This window comes from Rhinopithecus bieti, unplaced genomic scaffold, assembly GCF_001698545.2.
Source record: "Rhinopithecus bieti isolate Rb0 unplaced genomic scaffold, ASM169854v2 scaffold_74548, whole genome shotgun sequence".
Lineage (NCBI taxonomy): Eukaryota > Metazoa > Chordata > Mammalia > Primates > Cercopithecidae > Rhinopithecus > Rhinopithecus bieti.
In genome coordinates this window covers 1217676-1230320 of record NW_016828873.1, presented here as the reverse complement: position 1 = coordinate 1230320, position 12645 = coordinate 1217676, and the positions used below count along the sequence as shown (strand labels likewise).

At 32.9% G+C, this 12645-nt stretch overlaps 1 protein-coding gene across 1 annotated transcript in view; it reads left to right on the top strand.

Annotated features, from left to right (window-relative positions):
* Positions 1 to 2378: 2378 nt before the first annotated feature.
* The window catches only part of DENND1B (DENN domain containing 1B), a 219873-nt gene continuing 209606 nt past the window's right edge, over positions 2379 to 12645 (top strand). The window contains exons 1-2 of the mRNA XM_017864615.1: positions 2379 to 2391; positions 3391 to 3434. Coding sequence (XP_017720104.1) covers positions 2379 to 2391; positions 3391 to 3434 — 57 coding nt within the window. The remainder of the gene's footprint in view (positions 2392 to 3390; positions 3435 to 12645) is intronic.

Genomic DNA, 12645 nt, shown 5'->3' with positions numbered 1-12645 from the left:
TGACCATTATATGTCCACAGGTGAAATAATAAAAAGCATACATTACCAAAAAATCACACATTTTCTTTAATGATTTTTGCTCATTTATATTCAGAAAACATCATTGCTTCATTAGGAACACTTTTTTTTTTTTTTTACATTTTAAGCCAATGAATTTTCAAGTTGAGTTCAAGTGTTCCTACAGTATGCCTCACTTAAAAGAATATTTTGTACAAAAAACGAAATTGCCCTTTGACGTTTCTCTCCGTGAATGTTGTAGGGCATTGTAAGGCAGGGACTTTTTCTCTTCCTTTAGCACTGCATAGATTTTTGAATGCAATAAATTGAACTTAAATTGGCCACAAAATGTGTGAATTATTGGAAATTATCTAAAACATGTGCTTCTCACATCTCAAGAAAGCTGTAACTTCGGACATTACCTAGCTACATGAGTAAATAACAATCCTCATTGTTTTGACCTTAGTTTCTTCATACATATTCTTCTACAGTGTGGGTATATCAGGTACTGAAACCCATAATCGAGAAAAATACTAATATTACATGTTATACTTTTCCAAAAGTATGTAGTCTGTGAACTGCAATTTTACAAATGCATAAATTTGAAGATACTGTATATTTAAGTAAATATCCTTTTGTGCAAATTGGAAATCTTTTACTGTATACTTTTTGTAGTATAGTAGAATCTCACTGGTATTCTAAGTTATTTTAATTTTGTTTTCAGTTAAGGACCAGGAAATGTGAAATATTTGATTGGGAAAGAAAATATTACTGACTTTATCTTACTTTACATTTTAAAAAAGCCTTAATGTGAATTTGGCATCCTTATGTTGATGATGTGCAAATCATACTTTAAATATTCATCTTCTAAAGTTACTGATTTAATAAAAATTTGTATTTTTTTCTTACTATGCTGTAAATATCTGTTATTAAACTAAGAGATTTAATATGTTTATGTCAAAATCAAGTATTCTTCCTTTTTGGTTTCTAGAATGTTGGCAGTAAAGTTTTTTTCTTAATTAAGATATGGAGTCCCCTTTGATTTACTTGTAGACATTGGAAAAAAGAGAAACACAGTGTATATCAGTCATAACTGGCAACAATGATTCCCACCAGCAGTTCTCATCCTTTCACCCATAAAATCAGCATAAAATTGAGCTAACATTGCCAGATCAGATTGAGTATCTGGAAAGTAATCCTCAGGGAACAGAAAATTCAGTCTTTGTGCATAAAGTTGTTGAATCGGATTATTTTTCAGAGCCCTTTTGTTTCTTCCTTTGCAGTACTTCTGAAAAGTTGCTACAAAGATGTGTCAGATGTGGTCCAAATCTAATCACATAGGCAGTAACTAAGTTAATCCATTTCAAGATATGGATGCACGTGATTATAATAATTTTTTGAGTGCTGAAGGGTAAAATTCATTTAATGAAAATAGCTGGGATATTCTCTACTTTGTGATTAAACCAATAGATGCAGTTTTCACGTACTTATTTGTTCTCCCTCCGAAAAAACAGAGTGTACAGAAAAAAAAAATGGTAATGAGGAAAAGTCAGGCAGCAAAACATATTTAGGTAAATGCTACAAACAGCAAGTGCAAACTGTAAACTATTCAATAACATAAATATCCTTATTTAAGACAGTTGTAAGAAAGTTGTCACAAATATCTTCTCAAATAGTAATTACAAAGTTGACGTTACTTAAAAGGGATATTTTAAATATTCACATTGAAACTCTGTAATTTCATTATTCACAAGAAAGAACTGTTCTGTATTTCTGCATGAAGATTTGTTTATGTAGCCATTAGTAATTATATTACTTTATGAAGATAAAAACTTTCATTTAATGTTTTATGAAAATTCTGTCATATGCCTTTGTTTTATGAGATTCAAATCTTAGCAGCTACCATTTTGGTAAAACTGCCATATAAATATATGTTTATTTTTTTAACTGGGAACATAATTATCCACAAGACATTTATGTTTGAGTGTTTTTAGGTGATGTGTAATACATTCCACATTCATTTTAGAAATGTATACATTTTGTTTTATATGAGGATATAATCATTTAATATGACCTTCATAAATTTGTAATGTATTATTCTTATATAAGATGTTTTAAATTATTGATTTTTATTATTTATATGGAAACTTTTTAGTCCTTAATAAATAAAAAGTTTAATTGTCCAAAACTTACTTTTTTCTTTTTAATTTAAAATACCTGAAAAAAAATCTGTGGAACTTAAGTATAAACACAAGAGGAGCCAGCTCATGCTAAAAATGTTGCTAGACATTTATTGAGTTTCGGAATTAAAAGTTTTGAAATATATATGTATATATACTTAGATGGTATTTTTTAGAAAATGGTATGAAATATTGGAAATAATGGAATCAAGCTGTAAGTTTTCACTGATTGGTACATGAAGTGTTATCTTTGATCCACAAGTCCTTTTACTTGGCGTGGAGTTCAAACCCTGTCATATGGGTGGTACTTGTTACTCATATTAGTCTTATCTTGGGCTTTCAAGTTTTGTTTTGTCCAGAAGAAATAATCCATTATTCACTATCCCTTTAAAACACATTTGAAGTGTTCAGAAGTTTATTTTTGACAGAATTAAACCATAAGTATATGACTAAAATATTTATTAGGGCTTACTAAACTAAGATATTAGCATTTTATTGTGTTAAGTAGAAGAAAAATACTGTGAAAAACAAAGAAAATGAAAAACAGGTGTGAATATTTATAAAACAATATTGATTGATATATATTAATTACTAGATAAAACATGTTAGAAAAATTTCTGTGAAATGTCCTGCAAATATCAATTGTATTTTAAATGAGCTGCTTTACATCTACTTACCAACTTACCTATTACTGCAAATGTGAGATTTAAAAACTGATATAAGGCAAATATTATTACAGTTTTTATAAATCTTAATTGGATTTTTAAATGGATATTTAAGGTGTATTTTGGTCTAGTCTCTGAGGGCTATATTTTATTACATACTTGATACATTTATATTTTTCTTTTCAAAGTAATACCAATATTTTAAAAGTGTAGTTAAAATAGAAAATTCAAAGTTTAAAATCTGAAAATCTAAGGTATGTAAAAAAAAAAGTGAGTTACTAAAAGAAATACAGTAATGATTTTTAATAACCTGACCAAATTATTAATATCATTTATTTCTATTTGAAGGTCATTACATTTCTTAAAAAGTCAAAATATTTAATTATAGAAAGGAAAAGAAGTGAATGTCATCAACTATAAACGTTTAAAGAAAAATTTAAATGTTGTAATTAAAGTAGCTTTGCCAATTTTAAGAGTGCTTAACCAAGACTGTTCCTTTAAATGTGTTATTTTGCTGCTGTTTAATTATACACGTCAATTATTTACAGATCCTGTGGTATTGTGGAAATTCCCAGAGGACTTTGGAGACCAGGTTGGTACCACGTAATTAAAAAAAAAATTAAAGTTGAAGTATTATGATTGTTGCTACTATTACTGCTGCTGTTGCTAGTGTAACTACTAGGAAACATGGATTGCTAAAATTATTTTCTCTTGATCAACTGTGAGAAAAAAATGCATGTGTGCAGAATATATGGAAGAATCTTTTAAAGTTACCAAGTAGATATGTGATGAAGAAGTCCTTATATTGAAACTCATAGGGACTAGATGTTTAAACTTTCAACATATTTTATACTTGTTTAATTTATCTATAGAATATATCTTTGAAAACATTAAAAACAATAAAAGGTTGACAATGTGAAATCTTTGTTAAATATACTCTTATTATTTCTGTGTACTTAGAAATAAGTGTTACTGCCATAAATAAGTGATCTGTTCTCTCCTTGTCACAGTAATATCTGAGTCATTTACATATAGAAGTTGAATTATCACTATTTTTTCATTTTAAAGTAGTTCTTACCTATAGGCTTACTTTCTTTAAAAAATATATCATGCAAGACAACTAGATGAATTTATTCCATTTGCATTTTATATTATAGTCTTCTATAGTTCCTCAAATATTTAGTATGACCAAAATGGTGAAGTAATTTTATATGATATATGTAAATAGAAAAGTCATTTAAACTTTGTTATAGATTTATCATTTTGATGTTGCTTTATATATAATATACAGTAAACAATACAGATTTAAGGATTTTTTTGCCAATGATTTTTTTGCTTTTTTAAAAATTGACACGGCCGGGCACAGTGGCTCACGCCTGTAATCCTAGCGCGTTGGGAGGCTGAGGCGGGCAGATCACGAGGTCAGGAGTTTGAGACCAGCCTCACCAACATGGTGAAACCCTGTCTCTACTAAAAATACAAAACATAGCCGGGTGTGATGGCATGTGCCTGTAATCTCAGCTACTGGTGAGGCTGAGGCAGGAGAATCATTTGAACCTGGGAAGCAGAGGTTGCAGTAAGCCGAGATTGCGCCACTGCACTCCAGCCTGGGTAACAAGAGCAAGACTTTGTCTTAAAAAAATAAAATTGACATATTCTACACATATATAGGTACACTGTATTTCGATACATGTATACAATATGTAATGATCAAATCAGGGTAATCAGCATATCCACCACCTCAAACATTTATCATTTCTTTGCACTGGGAATATTCAAAATCTGCTCTTCTAGCTATTTGAAAATATATGATAAATTATTGTTAATTATAATCACCCTACAGTATTATAGAACACTGAACACCAGTCCTCCTATCTAGCTGTCATTTTGTACCCATTAACTAACCTCTGGCTATCAGCCCCAAACCCCTGCCTGCCCTTCTCAGCCTCTAGTAACCACTATTCTACTCTACTTCTACGAGATCAATTTTTTAAGCTTCCAATATGAGTGAGAACATGAGACATTTGTCTTTCTGTGCCTGACTTATTTCACTTAACATAATATTCTCCAAGCCCATCTGTGTTGCCATGAACGACAGGATTTTATTCTTTTTTTTATAGCTGAATAATATTCCATTTTTTATGTATACCATATTTTTTAATCCATTCATTTGTTTATGGACACTTAGGTTGATTCCACATCTTGACTCTTATGAATAGTGCTGCAATAAATGTGTATCTTTTTGGCATACTGATTTTCTTTCTTTTGGATATATACCCAGTCAGGAGTGGGTGTATATCAACTTTCATGTTTGTAAATTGTGAGAACTGCATCTGTGGACTTAAATTATAGTGAGTTTCTGTATTGTGAATTTAACAGTGACAAGACTGTCTTATCCCCTTTATTTGAAAACATAAGAAAGGAACTTGGTCATCAGGTATCCAGCAAAAAGTACTTATTTCTATCAAAACTTAAATTTGTGTAATAAAGAACCTGGAATAATATGTGAAGCTAGTAGGACAAAACATAGGGTAAACACTTCAGGATGTTGGGTTGGGCAAAGATTTCATAAAGAAAACCTTAAAAGCACAGGCAAGATAGGAGGACTGGTGTTCTAGTGTTCTATAACATTGTAGGGTGATTGTAATTAACAAGAATTTATCATATATTTTCAAATAGCTAGAAGAGCAGATTTTGAATATTCCCAGTGCAAAGAAATGATAAATGTTTGAGGTGGTGGTTATGCTGATTACTCTGATTTGATCATTACATATTGTATACATGTATCGAAATATCACAGTGTACCCATATATATGTAGAATTATATGTCAATTTTTTTTTTTTTTAGACAAAGTCTTGCTCTTGTTACCCAGGCTGGAGTGCAGTGGCACGATCTCAGCTCACTGCAACCTCCGCTTCCTAAGTTCAAATGATTCTCCTTCCTCAGCCTCCCAAGTAGCTGAGATTACAGGCGCGTGCCACCACACCCAGCTATGTTTTTTATTTTTAGTGGAGACGGAGTTTCACCATGTTAGTGAGGTTGGTCTCGAACTCCTGACCTGGTATATATTGTGGGATTGCTGGATCATATGATAGTTCTGTTTTTAGTGTTTTGAGGAACCTCCATACTATTTTTTATATAATGGCTATACTAATTTAAGTTCCCACCAACAGTGTATGAGTTCCCCTTTCTCTGCCTCCTTGCCAGCATTTGTTAGTTTTTGTCTCTTTGATAGTAACTATTGTAACTGGGGTGAGACGATAGTTCATTGTGGTTTTGATTTGCATTTCCCTGATGATCGGTGATGTTGAGATTGTTTGATGTGTCTATTGGCCATTTTTATGTCTTCTTTTGAGAGATATCTATTCATCTCATTTGCCTATTTTAAAATTGTATTATTTGTGTTTTTACTGTTGTTTGAGTTCCTTGTATATTCTGGATCTTAATAATTTGTCAGATGATTAGTTTACATATACATTCTCCCATTCTGTTGGTTGTTTCTTCAGTCTGCTGGTTGTTTCTTGTGCTATGCTGAAGCTTTTTAGTTTTATATCATCTCATTTGCCTATTTTTGTTTCTGTTGCCTGTGCTTTTAAGGTTTTCTTTATGAAATCTTTGCCCAACCCAACATCCTGAAGTGTTTACCCTGTGTTTCGTCCTACTAGCTTCACACTTTATTCCAGGTTTTTTATTATACAAATTTAAGTTTTGGTAGAAATAAGTACTGTTTGCTGGATGCCTGATGAGCAGGTTCCTTTCTTATGTCTTCAAATAAAGGGGATAAGACAAATCTTGTCACTGTTAAATTCACAATACAGAAACTTACTATAATTTAAGTCCACAGATGCAGTTCTCACAATTTACAAACATGAAAACTGATAAAAGTATGTGTTTAAAGCAGTTCATTCAGAAATAAGCCTACAGACATGTGATTTTGAATAAACGTGAAAGAATACTTTTCTAGATGTGAAAGTCAATCTGAAAGACTTAGAAATTACACTCAAGAAGTCTGATAAATTGGCGTGATAAATATTAATTACATCTAGTACAACCTTTGACCATGGTTTCACATAAAAGAGGGTATAGAATTATAATTTGATTTTAACTTTTTACAGAAAGGATAGATTTATAAATATCTTAAGTATGTAAAGGAACTTCCTACAGTGAAGACATGACTTGGGAATAAGAAGTTTGCATTTGTTCTCAAGTAGCTTGTAGTTAGATTAGAGCCTTGCTCACTCATTTTGCTGTTCATATATGTGTGTATATATATTTCTCAATTCTGTCTTGTCTGTTCAACCAATTACAAAACTCCTATTCCTGTTCAGTTCTTTTTTTTTTTTTTAATTTCTACCTTTTACTTTTTAAACTGCCCCTGAGCATTTTTAGGGATTCTGAAGACTCCCAACTTTGGGTTCACATGAAAGTGATAATGTACTTGTCAGATCCAGCTTGGAATTTTTAAATTTGGGGCTTAATTGTTGTTCTGTTTCTGAAACTGTGAGATCACTGAAACATCAATAAGCCCTCATAGCTTAGTGAAATACAGAAGCTCTTAACCATGTAATGGTGATGAACAGTCATAACTCTTAGGATTCTAGTTTACAACAGTTCTTATAGCCTTCTTGAAGGTTAGAGCTGAAAGGAACTTTAGATACCATTTTGTGTATCTGTTTCATTTTACATCTAAAGAAATCAAGCTTTACATGGGAATCTAGTCAAGGGCCTTGAATAATCGTTTTGCTGTATGCTTTTTAGGGAATTTATTGAATTCTACAGAAGACACAAGTACTCTGTGTACATTTCTTAACCCTTTTCCATTTTACTGCTTTTCTCTACCAACTGCCTGCTCCTTAGCTAGCCTTTTCTCTGGATCTGAGGCTACCTCAGTAATTATAATCTTAAAAAGCTCTTTGTTTCACTCTTACCATGCACTGGGCTCTATACTAGGTGCTTTATACTAGGTGAGATTTATCAAGCCAATTTATCAGACTTCTTGAGTGTAATTTCTAAGTCTTTCAGATTGACTTTCACATCTAGAAATTTTATTTTTAAATCCTCCCAGGACTAGTGGGAGATAGTATCATCCCTGAACTGAGTCTTAAGTCTTACCTGAGGTCACAGAGCTTGTAAGAGGCGGAGCTAAGATTTGAAGACATGTTTGTCTGACTCGAAGGCATGTACTCTTAAATTTTTAGCTTTATTGTTTTTTTCTGCTTGGAATGTTGTCTCAAACTTTCCTTACTTATTTTAGCTCCCTTAAAAGGATTATTTTAATCATTTTCTCTTTTGTCTTTAGAATTTAAAAGCAATATGTAATTTAGTCCAAAGAAATAATATCAATCCATTTATCATAACATGGACTTGTAGGTCCCTGTAGACACTGGTTTATTATATGCTTCTTGCAGTATGTTTTCCTTCTTTTGGCAATTGAGGAACCAGTGGGACAATTGACATGGCATTTCAGGAGCTTTGATTATATATTTTTTCTTTTTTTTGATACAGTGGATGGTTTTGTACAGGAGAGTATTGGGAGATAAAACTATAAAAGTAAATGAGCTGGGTTTTGGTGCAGTTTGCCTTGCTGAAGAGTTGGTCCTTCAAGTGGGAGAGATTTCAGTATGGATTGGTTGTGGTAGAAACTATGGTCTCCCAGAGTCCTGGGATTACAGGCATGAGTCTGGCCAAAAAGTTTAGTTTTGAGGGACTGGGGAGAGATGGAGAAAAGTAAAGAAGAGAGGATGAGTTTGATTTTTATCATTTCAAGAAATGTTGAACAATTTTCTTTGTGAGTGACGAGAGGAGGCATCAGAGATTTGAAAAGAATGGAGAATGTTTGCAACCCAAGAAAATAAAAAAAGCGTGAATATTCAAATTTGGGAATTTCCATAGAGGTAGGAATAACTTTTATTGTAGGCAAAAAATATAATCAGTAAGCCAGGGAAGCAAACCCATCAAAATTGACTGAAGTTTATTTTAACAATTTTCGTAGCTTCTTTTCAGAGTCAGATATTATCAAACAAGACAAAAATCACATTTTATTCCATTGTGTGCTCATGTTCAAGAGCAAACACTTTAAGACATCTCAGAGGTCTGCAGTCAAAATGATGACTTCCCTCCTTCCNCTTCCTTCCTTCCTTCCTTCCTTCCTTCCTTCCTTCCTTCCTTCCTTCCTTCCTTCCAGCAAGGCTGAAGTGGGCAGACTGCTGTGTCTCACACCTATAATCCCAGAGCTTTGGAGGTCGAGGCAGGCAGATTACTTGAAGTCAGGAGTTTGAGACCAACCTGGCCAACTGGTGAAACCCTGTCTCTACCAAAAACACAAAACAATTAGCTGGGCCTGGTGGCGCAGGCTTGTAATCCCAGCTATGTGGGAGACTGAGGCAGGAGAATTACTTGAACCAGAGAGGCGGAGGTTGCAGTGAGCTGAGATGCCGCCACTGCACTCTAGCTTGGGTAAAGAGTGAGAACCTGTCTTAAAACAAAACAAAACAAAACAAAACAAAAAAGCAAAGCTGAAGTGAACTGCTAATTTAGGGCAAAACCATTCTTTTTCTTTAAAAAACAAAAGTATATACTCAGTTGTTTCTTTGACACTGTTGCCCCTAGTGTAGTCTTAAACACTCATAGTATTATAACTTTTAATCTAAGTAACTAATGTCTTACAGGAAAGCAACAGCAACACTTGAGGGGTAGATGATTGAGAACTTTCCATCATACACAAGCATTTTAACAGACTGCCAGACCTGCCTACATCTGTTTTACGTTTTAGTAAAATAGAAAAAATGAACACATTTGTTAACATAACTCCAAGATAATTGCCTTTTGATAGCATACAAAATAAGAAGAAAAGTATATAGACAAATTGTGCTTAGTAATTAATGTTTTGGTGTTCTGAGGAATTATTTATTGATTAAGTCAATTTAATATCAATTCCATTTTTTGGTTACCTAAAGATTTTGGAAATTATATCAAGTACATGTACTACATAATATAATCACTGCTGACATAAAGTTTTCCAGAATAGGATTAAGTTTGGTTAAATAGAAATTTACATTTTATATAACCTTAACATGTCATAGTTGCTTATTAGTTCAGTAACTTGTATACATTTGGGGAAAACATACCCAAGTAGAATAAAATGTGTACTTGCTCTGTCCTTAACATTATTAAATCAGAGGAGATATGGCTATTTTCTATTAAGTCAGTTATAAAACTTGAGTTTTCTAAAGATTTACCTTAATAATATGAATTTGAATCCTCTAAGAATTATTTTGAAAGTCTAGCTCATTTGAAATATTAGAAGTTCAACTTCCTTATTTTATAGATGTTTTGGGAATATTCTATTTATGTACATTTCTCTCTATAAGTTAGTCAGTACAGAGTGTCTTTAATTTATGAGGCTTTATAATCTACTTTATTGATACTCTCCAGAGATAGGGAAACATTTCATACTAACACAACAAGAGCAAAGGTCTTCATGAAATATAGACATCAATATTTTTGGTGATGTCTTTAGTTATACTATGTATAATAAACAGATAAAATAGATATGTAAGAAAATTGAAAGAATTATAAAAGTAATGCTGTATTTTCAAGACATTTTAAGGTATGTTTTTGATTGTTACTCTTAAATTAGAGATGAAAAATTTTGCCAAATATTAAACAAATGAATGTAGCCTAGGCAATTAGCATGTAGCTTTAGCTGTCTTAAGAATTTAAAATTACTCACAGAGTACTTTGAAAGTTGCTTGTCTGGCACAGTAAAGCTGTAAAGAAGATGACGTGGTTCTTGCCTTCCAGAAGTCTGTGAGCAGAAGGAAGATTGGACTTGGAATTCAGATATGAGCTGCTCTGGCTTCTTCTTCTTTTCTTCTTTTATCTCCTCCTTTCTTTAAAAAAAAAAAAAAAAAAAAAAAAAAAAAAAAAAGGAGGAATATAGTACAGAAACCTGCAGGTTTTTACACAGGCATACATGTACCAAGTGGTTTGCTACACCTATTCACCCATCCTTTAAGTTCCTCTCCCCTCACCCCCAGCCCCCAAACGGGCGCTGGTGCATGTTGTTCCCCTTTCTGTGTCCATGTATTCTCATTGTTCAACTCCCACTTGTAAGTGAGAAAATATGGTGTTTGGTTTTTTTGTTCCTGTGTTAGTTTGCTGAGGAAGATGGCTTCCAGCTTCCTCCATGTCCCTGCAAAAGACATTATCTCATTCCTTTGTATGGCAGTATGGTATTCCATGGTGTATATGTACCACATTTTCTTTATCCAGTCTATCATTGATGGGCATTTGGGTTGGTTCCATGTCTTTGCTATTATAGTGCTGCAACAAACAAACGTGTGAACGTGTCTTTATAGTAGAATGATTTATATTCCTTTGGGTGTATACTTAATAATGGGATTGCTGGGTCAAATGGTTATTTCTGGTTCTGGATACTTGAGGAATCGCCACACTGTCTTCTACAATGATTGAACTAATTTACATTCCCACCAACAAAGCATTTCTGTTTCTCCACAGCCTCGCCAGCACCTATTGTTTCCTGACTTTTTAATAATTACCATTCTGACTGTCGTGAGATGGTATCTCATTGTGGTTTTGATTTGCATTTCTGTGATGATCAGTGATGTTGAGCCTTTTCTCATATGTTTGTTGGCTGCATAAATGTCTTCTTTTGATAAGTGACTGTTGATAGCCTTTGCCTACTTTTTGATGGGATTTTTTTTTCTTATAAATTTGTTTGAGTTCTTTGTAGGTTCTGGATATTAGTCCTTTGCCAGATAAGTAGATTGCAAAAATTTTCTCCCATTCTGTAGGTTGCCTGTTCATTCTGATGATAGTTTCTTTTGCTGATAGTTTAATTAGATCCCATTCATCAATTTTGGCTTTTGTCGCAGTTGTTTTTGTCATGAAGTCTTTGCCCATGTCTGTGTCCTGAGTGGTATTGTCTAGGTTTTCTTCTAGGGATTTTATGGTTTTGGGTTTTACATTTAAATCTTTAATCCCCTTGAGTTAATTTTTGTATAAGGTGTAAGGCAGGGGTCCAGTTTCAGTTTTCTGCATATGGCTAGCCAGTTTTCCCAGCACCATTTACTGAATAGGAGATCCTTTCCCCATTGCTTGTTTTTGTCAGGTTTGCCAAAGATCAGATGGTTGTAGATTTGTGGTGTTATTTCTGAGGTCTCTGTACTGTTCCATTGGTCTTTATGTTTGTTTTGGTACCTGTGCCATGCTGTTTTGGTTACTGTAGACTTGTAGTATAGTCTGAAGTCAGGTAGCGTGATGCCTCCAACTTTTTTCTTTTACTTAGGATTTTACTTTTTACTTGACTCTATGGGGTCTCCTTTAATTCCATATGAAATTTAAAATAGTTTTTTTCTAATTCTGTGAAGAATTCAATGGTAGTTTCATGGGAATAACATTGAATCTATAAATTACTTTGGACAGTGTGGCCATTTTCACGATATTGATTCTTCCTGTTCGTGAGGATGGAATGCTTTTCCATTTGTTTGTGTTCTCTTATTTCCTTGAGCAGTGGTTTGTAGTTCTCTTTGAAGGGGTCCTTCACATCCCTTGTTAGCTGTATTCCTAAGTATTTTATTCTGTTTGTAGCAATTGTGAATGGGAGTTCATTCATGATTTTTTTTATTTTTATTTATATATATATATATTTTTTGTTTTTATTATACTTTAAGTTCTAGGGTACATGTGCATAACGTGCAGGTTTGTTACATATGTATACTTGTGCCATGTTGGTGTGCTACACCCATCAACTCGTCAGCACCCATCAATTCATCATTTA